We start from the raw sequence: 18,302 nt of genomic DNA, 5'->3' as shown, positions 1-18,302 counted from the left end.
TAGGGATTGTGCCTGCAGTACCATCCTACAGTGTGCTGTGTGCTGGGCAATGTGAATTGTCAAACTACTCTTAAACCTCTTGAAGCTTATTGTCAGTGAGAACTAAGGAGATTCCCATTCTCCCAGAGGATGCTTCATAGCAGGATTCCCTTCTCACAGAATCAGTATCTGAGGCTGTCAGTGGAACACTGTAGTCTGTGATGACTGTAAAACCTAGCAGTGACATTGAATTATACAAAGTTATACTTCTTAAAAGGAAAAAGACTGATTGCTGTTGTGATTATTGGTTATGTTTCCCAGTAACCAGTTATGTAGTATTTTGATTGGTTATTTTTTCCCCTCTATTGTATAGCAAATGAGACAGACTCTGGATTTTGCCTTTTCTTTAAAGCCATAGGTTATAAAAGAGATAGGGATAATACATACCTGCTATTTAGGGACATGCAATCAGACCAGACTACAGATATTTTTCTCATCACAATCACCGTGGCTAGTACTTCAAATGAAAATAGATCTGCCTGTTTTTAATCTACTGGACTAATTGAGTAGTGCTGTGTGAGGTTTGCAGCTCAAGGTTCTTTGTTGATCATCTTCAGCCCTAAAGTGTAAGATTTGATTATCATTTTCATTTCAAGTTGGCTTTGTTTAAATTATATTAAATATTTTCAGTTAGCTAATTATGTTTCTGCAGCTGACCCACAGCACTTGTATGTTTTCTTCCTGAGTTTCATTGAGTAAATGTAAACCAAATAAAAAAAGCATTTTCTTCCTTCTTTCTGTGGATGCTTTCTCTCCCCTTTCCTTGTTGCTATTCTGTAGGAGATAGAGGATGAATCTGCTCATATGAGCCTTGAAATTTCAAAGCTGAGCAAAATGAGAGATGTTCTCCAGAATAAGCTGCGTACTGCAGAGGAACAAAAAGTTGATGCAGAACATGAAAAAAACATGCTAAAAAATCAAATAATCAGACTGGAGAAAGGTAGGTGCCTAAGAGATAGGTGGATCTGTTTTCTGAGTTCTTTTAAGTTATTCTAGGTACCCAATAAGCATTAGCATCAGTTAATACATAGGGTTGTAAAACCTGATCAAAACTACTTGAACTGGTTATGTAATGTAAAGGCTTTAAAAAAAAGTCCACTAAATTGTGGACTTCTGCATTTTTAACAGCTGTACAAGCTGAACAGAGAATTCACTCTCTTTCCTCTTTTTCTCTAGAGTTGGACACAGGCAAAAAGCAGGCAGAGAGTGACAAGAGAGCCATAGATGGGCTTGTGAGGGAAAGGGATATGCTAAACCAGGTGAGTTTGCATTGGTTATATTGATGAGCCTCACAGCTTGAGAATGAAATGCCTGTAGCTTAAACATTCACAGCAACACAGAAATGTAGAATTCATAACATTAAGTTAAAGCCTTCAGATTTCCTTAAGCAGCTGTACAAACTACTTTTCTGTGCGCTGAAATAATGTTAGTATCCATAAAAACACAGAAGATTTCAAAGTTTTAATGTATAAACCATCAGGGAGTTCAAACTGCAAACCCATTATTTGGTATCCAAAGAGTTTGCTATATCTGTGTTTTTACACAGATCTTTTACTCTGTATCTTATGAAGTTTGGTACTAATCTAGGGAAAGTAAGTCTTTGCTAAGAGAAGACAACCACAGTGTTGATACACTGTGTAGCAGCTTGGCAGGTTGTTTGAGTAGTAATCCTTGCTTTTAGATCTGTTTCTCATACTGGTTGTTTCCCATCAGCCCAGGGTTCTTGTACTGTAGTATAGCATCTCAGGTTTATGGGCAGACCTGAAATGTTATCTACTAAATTCAATGCTAAAAGATGATTTCTGACGTGCTTTATTTGGTGTAGATTTACTGTCCTGTGTCTTGAATCTAGCAGGGGTTCTGATTTGATAGGTAACAAATATTTGTTTTGTATAGGGAAGGAAATTTTAAAGTGGGACCAGGAGGCTGATTTTGTAAAGATGATATATTGATGTTTTCTGTTTAATCTTTATGCAAAATTTTAAAGTAAGCTTGGTTAATTTCAGGCTTGAACTTTCTATTGAAGACATGAGCAAGAAGTGTATTTGGCTTTATTAATTACGTTACTGGCTATTGGCATGCTTTACAATCAAAATGCCTTAAAGCTGGTAAGGATTTTCCAGTCATTAGTTATATCCACTTGTAAACAATCCTATCAATTTTATTTTTTGTAATGCAGACACTAGTGTTTTAACGAAATCAGAAAAAGCTCTATTTAGCAGCTGTGCTAGAGATTTTGTTTTTTTAAATCAGATATAAGGTTCAAGTATTTCAACTGAACAAATTAGATAAGGAATAATAACATTGAAAAGTCCATAATCCGCTTTGACAATGGCATGCTTTTGTCATGGTGGTAACAGTGTCGCATTTTCAGCTCAAGACTCATTAATTTTTGTTCCCTTTAGAATTTGATCAAGGCATCAAATGCTACTCTGAAGCAGATTGATTTGGTGAAGTTCCATGAGCAGTCAAAACAGAACTTGGAGACAGAAATCCAACATTATAAAATAGAAGCTCAGAAACAAAGGAAGATTATTTACCAATTGGAGAAGGAGAGAGAGAGTTTCATCAAGGAATTGAGTGAGCTCAAAGAGAAGGTAGGAACAGCTCTTTGTGCAAGGGGTTCTTTCCCATCTTACTCTCAGAACTGTGAAGATGATACATTAATTTTCCTAACATGCCAGTGGGAGAAAGCTTGGATTGGTGGTCTTCATACAATGTACAAATGTTTCTTGCTGTCAGTGCATGTTACCTGCTACTGCTTCAGCTCTCTCTAGGAAAATTTTATCAATGGGAGAGAGACTTGGTAATTCTGTGAGAGACTTGGAGTCCAGCCATGTACTGCCATTCCTGGAGTTCAAACCAAGGCCTGTTGACTTCTTATACACAAGTCTCACAATTGAAACTCTCATATGCACTTGGAAGTTACACTTTGATTGTCCTGTCTTATCTGCAAAAGACCTTATCTTGCAAATGACCACTGTCCTAAAATTGAGGCCAGTGAGACGCTACAGTGCTCAACATCTTTGTAAGGTACTTAACATTTTGAAGGCTTACTTCAATATGTGAAAACAGCTCAGCATGTTCAAAATAGATTGCAAAACAAGTTTTCCAGGAGCAGCTGTAGAGGCATAAAATTCGTGTTGCCTAGTGCCCATTATTATGTATAACTTTATTCCTGATGAAGTAAAATCAGGAACATGTTTTTAACATGTTCCATTAATTGCTGAGTATCACATTGGAGAGCCCTCCAAGGAGCTCATTGATTTACTGGGATTAGCTTCCAAGCAGTTTCAACTCAAAAGTTATTTGCTATCTTTTCACAGTAAAATTATCCTTCCAACTTCATTTGACCAGAGGCTTTTAAATCATTTTAGAATGGTGTTTGCTCCATTGCCTGGAATACCTCTTGTCATTTCCTTGTAAATAATATTCCACAAAAGTGAGATTTGTCTTTGTTGTAAAGTCATATTTTCCTTCTTTCCCTCATAGTGCATTTCTAACAGTGTAGATATGAGTTAAGAACATTGTAAGCTAGGGCCAGAGAGTAATTCATAACACTGAGAACTACAAGGCTCTTTCTTTTAATTCTATTTGGGGCTGCCCATAGTATTTTGAGGGTGAGAATGACAAATGTTTGTTTGCTTACTTTTTCTTTTCTTCCTCTGCCACTTTGGGTGTAAATTTTCTATCATTTCTTATAAGGCAGAGGCTCAGTAAATGGCTTATGATACTAGAGCTGTTTGTATAATTATGCCTGCAGTGACTGCAGCTTTCTAAAGGACTGGCAGGCTTCCTTGGATCACCAGAGGGGCAGTTCCTGACTCTACTTATAGGTGAAGAGCAGCAAAACAGTTTTGAGCACGGGAGTATGTGAGACAGCAGTCTTGTCCTTCAAGTCCCAATGCAGGGTAGGACAACATAGGATCAGGATTATTATGTAAATAGGTAATATTTAGGTTCGCTGTTTGACGTATTCAGACTTGAGAAGCTGTGTCAAAACTACAGAAGTCATTTCACAGCTGGTGGGGAATGAGCTACTGATGGTAGTAAGGCTATGGCCAGTCAGTGCTCTTCTCTCACCTTTTGCTACCAACCTGGTTTTGCAGGAAGTTGCACCCCTCCTTTGGAATTGCATAAGAGCTGAAAAAGAACCAAATCCATCTAAGTCCAGAGATGCAACTATTCTGGCTCTGAAAGCTGCCTGGCTATTTATAGCAGCACATACTCTACAGAGCTGCAGAATTCATCTTTCAAAATCATCATTTACCACATCACACAGTTTGTGGGGATTGGGAGTGGGGCTGTGGCAGAGCCTCATCCCCAACGGGTACAGCTATGAGCAGCATTGACAGCAGTGAGCCATGCCGTGCCCAGAGGCACTGACCAACCACCAAAGCGAGCAGAGGGCACACAGGTTCAGTGCATCAACATGAGGGCATAAAAGATTTGGCTGAAGAACAAGAGGAACAGACTTCTGAAGTGATATGATGTTACTCTGCATGGGCAGATGCCTGAAGCCTTCTAGTGTGATATGGCGTTACTCTGTTAGGGCAAATGCTTAAAGCTTTCTGAAGTTGTATGGTAATACTCTGTGTATTGTGACAACAATCATTTACTATTAACTGATAAACAGAGTCAACAAAATTATATGCACAACAGTAAAATAGTTTTCGGGTGGGAGTTTGTGCATGATTTCCTCTCTAACTATTGCCTTGGCTGACTGCTTATTTTCAAGTCACTGCCACTTGTTGAAAAGTCCTACTTCTAGATTAACCAGCACAAGTAACACCATCTGTTTCTTGCTCTTTGTTATGTAGCCTGTATTACTGGGTACAACTTTTAGCAGATTTTTTGCCTTTTTGAATTGAAATTCTTAAATTATAAAATACTGGTTTATCTGTGTAAGGTTTAGGCTGCTGAAAAGAGGTAGTGAAATTTTCACTGATACCTTTCAGTTCCATCTGAACCGTTCCTTGGCTGTGTTTTCTGAGGAGTCCCAAAACCAGTCTTTAATATGTTGGCTTTTTTCAAATAAACCCTTTTAAAATGTTGAGTGTGCAGTTAACAACCTATCCAGGAAAATGAAAAGATAAATTTCCTTTTTTAAATTCACATAATCTTTTGGAAAACCTGTTCTTCAATAGGCATATCACTAAGGCCATGACAGCACTTCGTGGAGTGATCAAAAATGGAAAAGCAAATAAGGACAGCACCACTACTGACATATTAAGTAGGTTTATAGAACTAAACAGGTAACCAGTAGTAGATGATAGTGAAGTGTACAAATAAAAGAGCTATGAGGACAGAGGAAAAACGATGAATCCCAAATCCTTTTTGCTTAGCTTTGTGCCCTCATTGCCAAATCTGAGAGGTGTAGTGTGCCTGTTGACTAAACAGGAATTGAGCATGCCCAGCCTCCCATGGGGCTGTGCTGTGAAACACTGCATGTATCTTTTCTGTGTTCATGAGAAAGAATTATTTGAGTGTAATCATTCCTGAAAAAGCAAAATCAGCATCTAGCCTGTGAGCACAACTCAGAAAACTTTGTCCACAATCTTACTGCACTTATATTGTATCAGAAACAAGTAAAATGCTTATAAATGCAGTGACCTACTTTCAAAGCTTGCTCCAGCCTATTATCACCATAGTGCAGATAGAAAACATGCCATATTGATTTCTTTTCTGTGCTATTACTATTGGCAGATTGTTTAAACAGCAAAGGAAAAGACAGGAGTAGGTTATAAAGTGGGATTATGTTTTTGTATTGCATTGTAAGCAGTTCCTGGGATCACCTGAAGTCAGCTACAATGTGCTGGAATTGTATTCCTGCTTCTGTAATAAAATTTTTGACATTTAGTTCTCCCCCATCTTCAAAGTTGGTTGGAGGTACCTGGTGGAATATTTAATTATTTAAGCTCCTGTCCTGTAGTTAGGCCTCCCCAAGACTTTACTGCTGAGGAAGGGACAATGCTGTCAACTTCAAACTTTGCAGTTATTGACTATTTGATGTAAACATTTGTTTTCTTCTTCTGCTTTGACATGCAAGCATGTATTTTAGCTCAAAACTCTACTTTCAAAAGTGGAGTCAGGAGAAGGGGATATGAACTGCATCTGGACATTGACTCCTCTCCTGGATTTTGTGATTCCTCAGATTTTTTTTAATGCCTAATTTTTTTCCTAGCTTTAAGAATGGCATTATTTTCTCCTCCTGGGTAGTGAACCTGGTAAACCGTGTTTTTGATGTGTATGCTCCTTAGTATTGTTTTTATTTCTTTTTTTTTTTTTTGTAATGCTGGATTCTATATGAGTGCTGCAGTTTTGAGCTTTGTATAGGAGGAGAAAAAGAAAAAATTATTAAAAATATTTTTAAATAAAAAAAATTAGAATCTCCTCATAATGATTAGCAACTATTTGCATTTTTGCCCCTGTAACATAGCAATTATTATGTGTTATGATAGTAACTGCTTAATAAAGGTGTCTGTAAAATTTTGTGGTTTTGTTTATTGATACTGTATGTGATCATCTTGTTTCTATAGTCTACAATACTCCATTCTCCTTAGCTAATCTTCACATAATTATTTTTAATCTTTCATGAAGCAACTAATGGTGATTACCTACTTATTTAGACCAAGTGTAAGTTAGACCTTACCTACCTTACCTACTTATTTCGACCAAATGTAAGTTACATTAACTGACTTTCTTATTATAGTAATTATATCTGAACAGTTTGTAATCATCAACTCCATGGTCACATGCTGATTTAAAAAATTGGGTTGTTAGAATGTAGGAGCACATGCAGGGCTTCTGGAAAAACATGTGTGTTAGTTTATCTTATCATACAGCTGACATCCAAAACAACATCCAAAATCTAGACTTGCTTTATAAGTGAACTGAGTCTATTCTTGATGGAATCTGTTTATGTTGATTGTATTGCAACCAATCTGTGGCAATATTTTCTTTCAGTAGCTTGGTGTTAAATATGTGCTCCTCTATAAGTTTTAGTCTTCAGTGAAACCTAGGTATCAGATTGAAATACAGTTTTGTCCCACATAAGCAAGTCAGAAAGGTTAAACTTGTATTTCGACTGGAGCAATTTTCAGCTGTAGTTAAAACTGCTTATCACAAGGATTTGAACTTGTCATTTTCAAATCACAAACTTTGTTCCATCCTTCTTGTGATGATGGTCTAATCATGTTAATTTCTTTCCTTTCCTTTTGCTCCAGGTTCTCAATCACATGAAAGATCTTGAAATGCATCAAATTCAGATCTGCAACTATGAGAAGGAAATAGAAGGGCAAGGGGTTAAATTAAAACAGCAACAAGCTCTTTGTGAAACTCTGAGAACAGAGAGGACCCTGTACAGTAAAAATCTGATTGAAGCTAAGGTAGAAGGATACATTTTTCCTTGTGCTTCTCTCTCTGCTGTTATTTTTTTTCCTGATTTAATTTTAATTTGTTAAAGGGAAGCTCAGTGGTTCAATGGCAGAAGTGGTTTCTTCATTTCTGTGGGTTTTGGGGAAATGAATGTTTTAGGTCCCTGAAGTTTTATCTGCACCATTTGTATTTGGGCTGGAAATAGGAGTCCTCAGTCATCATGTGGAAATATCCCTGCTGCAAACCACGCGTAAAATCATGGTACACTGGAGCCACAGACTCATAAAGCCATCCTGCCTCCAGTCTGTTTCATCCCTTTAGAAGTTGTATGCATGTATGTGAAATAGGGTATGAGGGGAATAAGATTGCCTCCTTAGCCCTGAATGAGTATGCACATTACTGTGAATAATGATTTAGGAAGCAGAGAAACACTTTCCCAGCTGAAGTGGGATTTTCTGATGAGAACCAAATGCTTCCACCTTGCTTGTTTCTTTCAGAGAGTGTCATTTTCCTCAGGAGATGATTCTTTCCATTCATGTCTCCTCCTTGGGGATCTCACTAACAATACTAGAAGAAGAGAACAGAGCCCTTAAGGATATATTCTGTTATTCTGATGTAAAGAACTAAAATACTACACAAATCCTATTGTAATTGGCAGATATTGGGACCTTTGATAGCTGCCATTTTAAGCCTTGGGTTATTTCCAAATAAGTATTTATGACATAAAATATATAGTAAATTACAAATTTATACTTAGGTTTGGAAAGGTAGGTGTTTTGTTTGAGAAGCACATGGGAATGAACTGTCAAAGTTTCTAACAAGCTGTGTGCTGAACTTTATGGAGAATGCACCATTCTGCCATTTATGTGGGATGTTTTACTTGACCTTAGTCAGCCTCTCATCTGGTGGATTCAGTGTTGGGATTCTTGTGCCTCTCAAACAATCTGTCAGGAGAAATAAGGTTGAAAAATCACAATGCTGATTTTTTTTCCTAGTTATTTTTATCTTAAAACACACTAAATAAATTTGGTTATTTATAAAGAACAGGCATCTGTTTGCTGAGTTAGGAAATGGAGCAGCCTTTTGGTCTTTGGGTTTTGAATGTTACATGGTGGTAACACATGCTGTTCACAGTTCCAGTTGTTAGAGGCCAATATTTAGACTTTATTAGCTTACTTGTCATACCAGCAAACTCTTTTAGCAAGTCCTGTGTGAGAAAATAGCTGACCCAAAAAGATCTTTTGGCCAAGGCAGTGTTATGTTTAGCAATGAGAAAAATAGCTATTCAATGTTCAGTATCAGGTCATCCAGTCATGAAAGAAAAAGAAACCATAAAATATGGTTCTTTTAAACATTATGGCGAATACTTTCTTATTTTGGGAAGTAAAATTTGCACGAGTCTGTTTAGATAAAGCTGGAGGCAACTATTTATGGATTGCTTAATGTGAAATGATCTTATGCCCACCTTGCCAGTGGTCTTCAGAGTACCATAATATTCAAGTCATTAAAATGGAAAAGGCATCCTGGCAGGGTGTTATTATGATATAAATAGCTGATGCTTTCATCCTGGGGCTTTCTTTTGGTGTTAGGAGTTGATTTATTTAAGCAAGTTGATTAGGAGACCAGTTTGCAAAATTGTGTATTCTTACTGTTCTGCATTAAATAAAGAATTAAGAATGTATTTGGGTGTGTTTGGGCTCTATATGCTAAATCTCTGTCATCTTTTACAACACCAAAGAGATTTATAGGCTCAGGCTATTTATAGGTATAGGTGTACCAAAGACAGCTTTTAATAACTTATGCTTTCATGGAAGTGGCTGAATGTGCAAACAGCTGGGCCTAGTGACATATTACTGCTAATCAGTCCTCTCTCTGTGCTGTTGGGTGAAGATTGCCATGATTCAACATCTTGCTTAGCTACATTAAGCACTTCATGCAGGTAAAAATCCCTCATTTTTCGAGTAAATCCACACCTATGGTGGATAGGTATCTTTAAGCTACCCTGGTTTGGCACAGGAAGAGGGTGTATTCACATGAGAGATTATGATGTCTTCTCTGTGAGGTGGTAGGCTCTGGCAGAGGAGTAATAGCCTCTAAAGCTGCTTTCACTACATCCAGAAGAATATATCTGTCTAATCATTGACTCTGTTACCTTCCATTTCCATAGCATAACATGTGCTGTCACTGTGCAGAGCTGAAATGCTAATTTTGTACCGGCAGGCACCTTTGTGCTGTGAATAGAAGTATTCCTACTGACCTGAATCTATCTTCAGTGCTACCAACGTTTTTGCTCTGTGTTTGAACTTAAAGTATGTGCTAAATATTTTCACAGAGTCTTCTCAAAGACTGAGCCCTCTTTTGAACTTTGCACCTCTGTGCAAACTAGTATATATTGGTATCTTACTGAGGGCTATGTTTGTTTGCACAAAATGAGCTTCTCTCCAAAGATTTGTGCTCAACTGTGCATGACCTTATTGGAAAAGCATTGTTATTAGAAGCATGAAAACAGGTGGATATGATCAGAATCACAGTGATTTGGATTTACTGCTAGTTCTTATAGTGTGTCCAGCACTAAAATTTAAAAGTCTTATTAAACTCATGATTGATGATCATTATTTTTGTCAGTGTATCTTTAAAAGGTTTTTTTTATTGCAATGTCATGCTGGCTTAAACAAAAAACTGTCGTTTAATGAAACTGTTTTGTTCTGTTGGATTAAAAAGTGATGTCTTACAGTAGGTACAACAGATCTTTCATGCACCATGGCTACATTTTCCAACACCTAAATAGCTTGAACTCCACATCACAAACAACCTCTTGCTTTAACCCTCTCTGTGATCATACTTCCTATTCTCTTAGGATGAGATGGCAGAAATGATGATGAAACTGAAAAATTCCACACGCCAGGTGGATCAGCTGAAAGAGGAGATCAAAGAAAAGGATATAGCCCTTGAGAAAGTACAAGTGGAATTCCAGCAGTCAGAGGATGAGAAAGAGTCGATGAAAGTAAGACCCTTGACAGATACTTTCTTTCAAAGGGTGGACTCCATGATTTCCCAGACTGCATTGTGTTCTGACCTGTGGTAGTTGTTTTGCTGTATTTTAATAAACTATTCTGTACTTGAAGCACAAGATCTCAACACCCTCTAGAGATAATAGTTGCAGAAATCTGTCTCTCTGACAAATTTAATCTCTGCCTATAATTATAATAAAAGAGTCCGGAGTTGTCTGTTGGAAGCTTTAAATCTCTTGGTGACTGAACATTTTTTTACTAAAAAGTTCCACTTTGCTTGTAGAGATGTTGATTTTGTGTATAAACTGATTCTAGCAAACTTTTAAATGTAGACCCTTATAACTCAACTTTTTATTTTTAAGGACTTTTTTCTTTCTACTGTTTTGAAGTGCAAATCCCATTATATTGCACAATGTTGTATTTCTATGTAACTAGCAAGCATTAGTCTTTTGGGAGTTAGGCAGTGCCTTTTAGTAGGTCCCTCTGCAGAGAAAGTTATTTTAATACTGTGGTATAAAGCTGCAAGATTCTGTCTTAAATCAAAGGAAATCTAAGCGTGATGCTCGGGTTCTTCTTCTGAGTCCTGCTGCGGCCCATCCTTAGATAAGCTATTAGATTTGTGGTGGTATCTCAACCCAATTTGCTGTATTCTGAAAAGATTTATGGAGTTGTGTTCACAGGAGTTTATTTTAATCTTCACTAAGCACTAGGAAAAAAAAATACCAGGAAAAAATGCAAACAATACCCCCAAAAAACAAAAGTTCCCTGTCACTTTTCACAATGTTTTCTTTTGTCAGTTTATTGCTTTGCTGCTATGACTCCTTAAATTTTCAGCCTCTCTCAGCACATAGAGTTATGACAAGATGTCAATAGGGCTTTTTAAAAGGGTGATGAATTTGTATTCTTGTACCTGGTCTGTCTCAGAGATGTTCTATCAGTGATGGAGAAGTCAAACAGCATCTCATTCCCTGTGTGCAGCTTTCAGCCTTAACTAGTCCCCAATTCTGTCCCATCACCTCAGAAATGTCTGTCATTTATTTGACAAACATATGATTGCTGCATGGTTTACCCACTCAATTATTCACCAGCAGGTTTGTCCATACACTGATATGACATTACTGACTTGCTTCAGGGCGTTGTGGTGTTCTACCTGAGTGTCACTGCTGAGTACTAAACCAGAAGAGAATTCAGAGGCAGCTGATTGTCACGGGCACAAAAGAACCCAATTATTTGTGTTACAAACCAGCATCAATTTGTCCTGTTCGCACTGATGTGAAGGAAGTAAGAAAGCTGTTTCTGGGAAATAAGTTTAAAGAATGTGCTAAATCATGGAGGGCTGGGATTCATAGGAATGAGGTTATACAGACATGCTCACCTCAGCTGGCATAAAGGCCTTAAAAATATGTAATCATGGTAAATCCAAGCTCTGTTAAAGCCAGTTCAATGACATCTTTTGGCTTCAGTTGGCCTTCATGCAGGGCTGCAGATTAGAGTTGTTAGACAAAGGATCTGAATATTGAAAAAAAATAAAAATCTGTGGCCCTTGAGATTGGAGCTGCTGGCAAGTCAAGTGACTTGTATAATTTTGTAGGTGTTTATGCATACTTTTTCTGGAAATCTGAATATAAAATCTGACTTGTTATTTCGGTATTCTGTGTTCAGTCCCTGTTACTTTCATAACAACTCCTGTTTTCCTCCCAGCTCTAGTATAGCATACCAATAAAAGTATCACTTGCACTAATATTTCAGAATCTAAGCAAGAATTTAGTTTGAGTTTGGTTTGAGATATTGGTGTAGGTTCCATATATGTTATTTTTTCTTGTTGACTGTTCTTCATTTCTTACAAATTCTCTGAACCGACTTCAGGTGAGCTGTGCTGATTTACAGCAGTTTCAGACATGACCATTTTTCTGCTTGCACAATGACTGTGTTTATTAATTTCCTTTTCTCTTACCTGATGTACACAGACCCTTGTACTGTGGTTCTGGGCATATTTAATCTAACTGAAAATCCTTGTGTGGCTTTAAGTATTTATGTTCCTTACTATACAAGGCAGCTCAGATTTATTTAAACTGAGTGCGTTCCAGTGACATTTGTTTATATGAGTGTTTGCTGACCACATCTAATGCCACTTCTTGTTTAAAATGAATATTTTTCTGACATAAGAGGACCATAGATTTGTGATCTATTAAAAAAATATTATCAGCAATGGTGAACACAAGAACAGTTTTACATTTGTGGGCAGCTTTTGTACAGTGTTTATTGAATTTCAGCATGAAGTGACTTGCATTTTTATTCAGCTGATGAATATCTGACACTGACTAAGAGAACTATGTCTTACACATATAGGAAAATGAGAATTTTATTAAAGAAAATAACAATAGAACGAGCTATTTTATTATTATGATGGAACTGTTTGTCTTAAATCAATGTTTTTGCGGGTGCACCCTTCATCACAGGCTCAATCTTTCAGCATTGGATGATGCTTATTTTGAACATCATTCTTTATAAGGGTCAGAGTTGTGGTGAAGTCTTTGAGTTGAGGCTTGAAAGTTTTCAAAGCTATGAAAATGAACTGTGGTCAGCTAGTTCCACCTTGGCTCTAATTGCCTAATAGTGATAAAACCTCTAATAATCCAGGAAGACCCTATTATTTCTATCTACATACATGCCTTAAATTGCAGATTTTGTGACAGTGGGATAGAATGACTGGGCAGATTCCAGTGTTAGTTTGTGTTGGTGCTGGGCAGTTGCTGTAGCGGTACATTGCTCCTCCTTGCTTTGGAAAAGCCCCTCTTTTCAGAGTCTTCCTCATTTACACATCCACTAAACAAAGTGCTATGACTCTTAAATCTTGCTGGTTGCCACCAATCCTTTCACTCCAGTCTGAAGCCTTTCTTGAATTGATGCTGCTTTGTACTATACAGCAGAGATTGTTGCCCTTTTCAGTGAGAGGAACTGTTCTTTCTCACCTCCCAGACTGACTATGAATAACAACTCCATTGAAAAGCTTTCTAAATATGTGCAGTATAATTAAAAAAAAAAAAGAGGTATTCCTGAATTACAACTTGAACGATTGTCATAGATAAAAATACTTTCAAATTTCTATTGTGTATAAGACAATTACATTAAAATAGTATTTATAGTATTTCTTTATGGGTGTTCATGCTTGCTTATCTTGGTGATTAGTTCTCAAAAACTAACAAAATGTGTACCTCTCAGGAAGGTAAAATAATGTAAGAAATATTTGTAAGTAACTCTTAATTGTAGGTTTCTGTAATGGGAAGTTATTATTTAACAGTTGCTCACCTATATTCTTTAACTCCATCAGGCTGAACTGCTTAAGATGACAAAACAGGCTCAGGAAGTCAGAGCCTATATTGAAAATCAGGAGGCAGAAGAGAAAAGACTCCTAAAAATCATTGCTGAAGCTGATGCAGAGAGACTGAAGCAGAAGAAGGAATTTGACAAGGTTGGAATCCCTAATTTGAATTTTCAAATACCCTGCATTCTGTTCCCTCATTTGTCCAGTGTATTTTTAAGATGAAGATTCGTAGCTACTGTGAATGTGGGAGTACTAAAGCTTTATAAGGCCATTGAAAGCAAAATGTTAAGATACTGAAGTGAACGAAATCTGCAGTTTGTACTCTTCAGGTGATCAAACTCTTGTAGGGGAAATTATTAGGTTCTTGCAATACTTCTTTAATTAATAACAGTGAAACCTCTTAATGTCCGTGATTTTGACTGATCCAAGCATAGTCATGATACTCTGGGATTGTGTGAAGGAAGTGTAAGTGAGTTGGTGGCTTTGCCCCATGCCCACAGGTGCTCGGTGAGAGACACGCCCTGGGGACGCAGCTTATTCGCCGCAATGACGAGGTGGCGCTGCTCTATGAGAAGATCAAAATCCAGCAGTCCATCCTAAACCGGGGCGAGAGCGAGTACCGGCAGCGGGTGGAGGACATGAGGATTCTCAAGCTGGAGATCAAAAAACTTCGGCGGGAGAAGGGAATACTTGGCAAGAGTGTGGCTAACGTGCAGGAGCTCAGGTAGGAAACCCAGTGGAATACATTTCCATAGTGACTACAGCCATGGTTTTGTGTTTGAGACAGAAAATATGGTTTATACATAGTAAAGACTTGTATCAACCTTGGAGAAGGGTTTTTTTTGTTTGACCTCGAACACACACTGGATTAAATTCATTAAACAATTTACCGACAATTAGGAAAATTGAAATATCATAATAAAGAAAGAAGAGATCTTGGCTGAAGTTGAAATAGTTTTCATATTTCCCCTTGTACTGTGAGTTACTGCCTACAGAATAAACCTGACAGCAGCAGAAAAGGTGTTCACAGTCCAGTGGGCTCCTAAGTGGTACAGTGGTTCAAGGCCTAGATTAGTGGAACTACTTTTGGTTAAGCAATCCACAGAGTATGGGAGACACTTGACATATTCAGAACAAAATCCTCTTTTCAGAGCTCTCTCCTTCTAGATTTAGATGCAGATCTTATGATCTCTGAGAAAGTTTTAGTTAAATTTTCATTGAAGATTTTGTTTCTTGAAAACAGCAATTTAATAGCCCAAACCTGATTTATCTCCTCCTTCTCCAGCTTAATTCTTCCTTTCTTGTTTGCCCTTCATGTATTTGAGGTGTATTCTTTCCTGATGGGAAACTCTGGATATTGTCTAAGAATCAGTCTTGATTTGCAAGGAGAAGCAGTTATGTTTTTAGCAGATAACCATTGTACCAATTTGGTGTAGCTATCACAGTTTTGGGTGAGATCTTTATCAGTGTGGTTCTGTGGCTTTCAGCAGAACAAATTAACTTCAGTCCATGGTCAGTCCCATTGACTCCAGTGGAATTATGCCAGTTTGATTTGGTGAAACAGAAAGGAGAACTGGGCACACAGCATTAGCAATTGCAGTTTTCATCGACTGACTGCAGATAGGAATGGAATTTGAACTTGCTGCCCAAATGCATTCAGCTGAAAGTCTGTTACTGTATTGAAACTCAGTGATAATATTGAAGTGTAGTGTGCTGCATGCCATGATGGGTGGATCAATTCTTGCTAACTGCAGCAGCAATCTCATACTTTAATGAGGTCCAAAACCATCATGAAAACTGCCTGTCGAAAAGATTCCATTTATCACTTGTGCTGCTAATTAGCTTTCCCGATTTGCCAATTGGAAATGTGAGGTTTTTTTCCCTCTTCCATAACCTTGTCCAACCTCACAGTTAAAAAAAGACCTTTTTCTCTCTAGTGAGCTAAATGCAATTCTGAGTTTAGTAGGAAAAGATTCAGTGGTGGAGGAGGCGCATCATAATTTTTCATCCCCTTTTGACATTGGAAAATTTAGAGAATCCCACCACTAAAGTGATAAGGGTCAGATAATTACAAAGTATAACTTTTTTTCCGGCCCTTAAACCTCCTATCCCCACTATAAAAGCCTAGTTGTCAAAGAATCTTGGTAGTGCTCAGTTAATTTTAAATTCAACAAGTCACCTCCGAAATTCCTTGAGGAGATGTAATAAAAGAAATCAAAGTTCAGTTCTCTTAGGAAGTGTCCATCACGCTTAGGTCCTGAAGTGTGTTTTATTTGATGGGTTGTGTGAGCTATGTAGATTTAAAACCTTTCAAACACAAGCTGTTAGATTCAACGCAGGAGTAACTGGATATGACCCATGACTAATTTGTAGGTTTATAAACTAACTGTCCTTCTGCCCTTAATGTACATGGGAAGATGTGAAGAGTGAGATCCAGTAGTCTGTGGAGTAGATTCCCTGGGAGCTTCTTTACTGAGCCATTCTTAATGAAGCAAGTGAAGAGGTCCAAGTGTGTTATTTTATGGTTCCACCTGTTTAGTGTTGACACATTTTGCCACCACAGTATTGCTGCAGTGGCAAAGTGCCTCTTTGTTCTTTCCATGTAGTGCTTCCTGTGCACCATAGTGCATGGGAGAATGATTTGTTAATGTCCACATTAGTGCCTTGATCACGTTGAAGTATTTTTGGTGTGTTTTTTCTTTTTATTTTACGCTGGTCTTCAGATGGGAGTTTAATCACATGCAGAAGGAACTGTTAAGGGAACAGACTCGGTGCAAAATTTTGGAAGAAGAGCTGCAGAGGCCCTTGCAAGTTCACAGATGGAGAAAATTAGAGGTGATGTGTGAGGATTTTGTGTTTTCAAAGCCCCTATTATCACATCAGTGACCTAGCAAAAACCTGTTTCATTTACTGTTATGCAAATGATGTGGAGAGACTGGGCAGACTGAAATTTCTATAGTACCAATGGAATCCTTACCTGCTGAATGCTTCCCTTGCACAATGCAATCAGTGCTATTTTTGTGACACTTTCTCAATGAAAAATTGCAGGGGGATTTGTAAAGAGACAGTGAAGTACTAAAGAGAATAAGAATGCATTAGGTGAATTTAGAAGGGGGTTGATTCCTTAACATGGATGGTGAGAAATAAGATGATAGAGGAAAGATACAATCCTTACATGGAAAGAAAGCCAGTAATTAAAAGGCTAATAGAATAGGTAGATTGGAGAATGAACATATATGAAATCAGAAGGTAAATTACATCTGAGAAAAAACAGAGTCCTCCACATAAACAGTGGTGGACTCACAAAGATAGTAATTCCAGATGATGTGAGTTCAGCTGCTTTACATAAACAGCAAATCTAAGTTTTCACATGATTTGAACCTGCCAAGTGAAGGGGAAAAATAAAAAAATCCATCAAGCATAGATGAAATATATGAACATCAGTTGGCATCACTGGATATTTTTGATGTAAGTCAGTGCCATCTGAGATTCCTCAGTTGCATGGATCTCTGATCTGATGCCAGCCTGGGTTGCTTGGCTTCTCTAATATTGAGCGATAATGTGCTCTGTCCCTGCAGAAGCAGAGCTGAATATTTTGACAGTGCTTACTAGCATGATAGTGAATTTCTGATCTTTCCATGCTGAGCTTAAAGGTGGATGGTGTGATTAGCTTTTCTCATGGAAGGGAGATATAATGCAGGATGCTGAAGTAGGTTAAACACATCTAGGTACAAACTCTAGCAGCACCTTGTAACAAAGAAAAATCAGGCCAGTCAAAACATCCAGTGATGGGAAAATGAATATATGAAGAGACTGGTAATGGCAAATCATGTCTTTCCATTGTAGGTAACTGGTTTGTATTTGGAACACAGAAAGGCCAGCAGATGGCAAGATCCATATGAAATAATCCTGATGGGGTTTTGGTTCAGTTCCTAATGAACAAACACTCTCATATCACTACAGTAGTCACAAATTGGCACCATGCTTGGGCAGTGCTATAAAAAATCAGGGACTGAGTGGATCATGAGGACTGATCTACTTTTTAGCCTGGTTTCTCAGGAGATGATGTTTTGTTGTAAGCACTGCATGTGTATCTGTGTCAGTGTCCTAGTTATGCTTGAATTGATTAGTCAATTTAGATAAAATCAGACAAAAGATTAAGAACAATGAGATACTGAGTTCCTTATAAGCTCAAGTGAATATAAGAGAGCAGGACTTTATTGGAGCCTTTACTGCAGTGTGAGTTTAATCCTTGTGAGGCACCCCATGAGAGAGGAAAAAACAGATGGGAGAGAGCTGATAGGAGAACCCTGAGTGAGGAAAAGTTGCAGGCAGAGTTTGCCCTTCACTGAAAGATCCAACAAGAAGACACAAAGTACTGGGAAAGTAATCTGTACTGGCTCCTCCTCACAGAATTATTTCTTTGCTCCTTAAAGCAAAGATAGAACAATTTCTCCAGGTTCAATCTATGCTGAAAGAATGAAAAGGAAGGGATGGAGAGACAGACATCTACTAGCTCCTGTTCTTATGAAGTGTGTAGGTAGAAGGCA

General features: G+C 37.8%; 1 protein-coding gene across 1 annotated transcript in view; it reads left to right on the top strand.

Annotated features, from left to right (window-relative positions):
* The window catches only part of CFAP58 (cilia and flagella associated protein 58), a 56,536-nt gene that overhangs the window by 14,364 nt on the left and 23,870 nt on the right, over positions 1-18,302 (top strand). Inside the window, exons 7-14 of the mRNA XM_031063309.1 lie at positions 820-979; positions 1,216-1,298; positions 2,445-2,636; positions 7,266-7,427; positions 10,274-10,420; positions 13,759-13,899; positions 14,253-14,476; positions 16,476-16,587. Of these exons, the coding sequence (XP_030919169.1) occupies positions 820-979; positions 1,216-1,298; positions 2,445-2,636; positions 7,266-7,427; positions 10,274-10,420; positions 13,759-13,899; positions 14,253-14,476; positions 16,476-16,587 (1,221 nt within the window). The remainder of the gene's footprint in view (positions 1-819; positions 980-1,215; positions 1,299-2,444; positions 2,637-7,265; positions 7,428-10,273; positions 10,421-13,758; positions 13,900-14,252; positions 14,477-16,475; positions 16,588-18,302) is intronic.

Source organism: Geospiza fortis, unplaced genomic scaffold (assembly GCF_000277835.1).
Source record: "Geospiza fortis unplaced genomic scaffold, GeoFor_1.0 scaffold130, whole genome shotgun sequence".
Taxonomy (NCBI): Eukaryota; Metazoa; Chordata; class Aves; order Passeriformes; family Thraupidae; genus Geospiza; species Geospiza fortis.
Note: the sequence above shows the minus strand (reverse complement) of the source record. Positions and strands in the feature narration are given on the sequence as shown.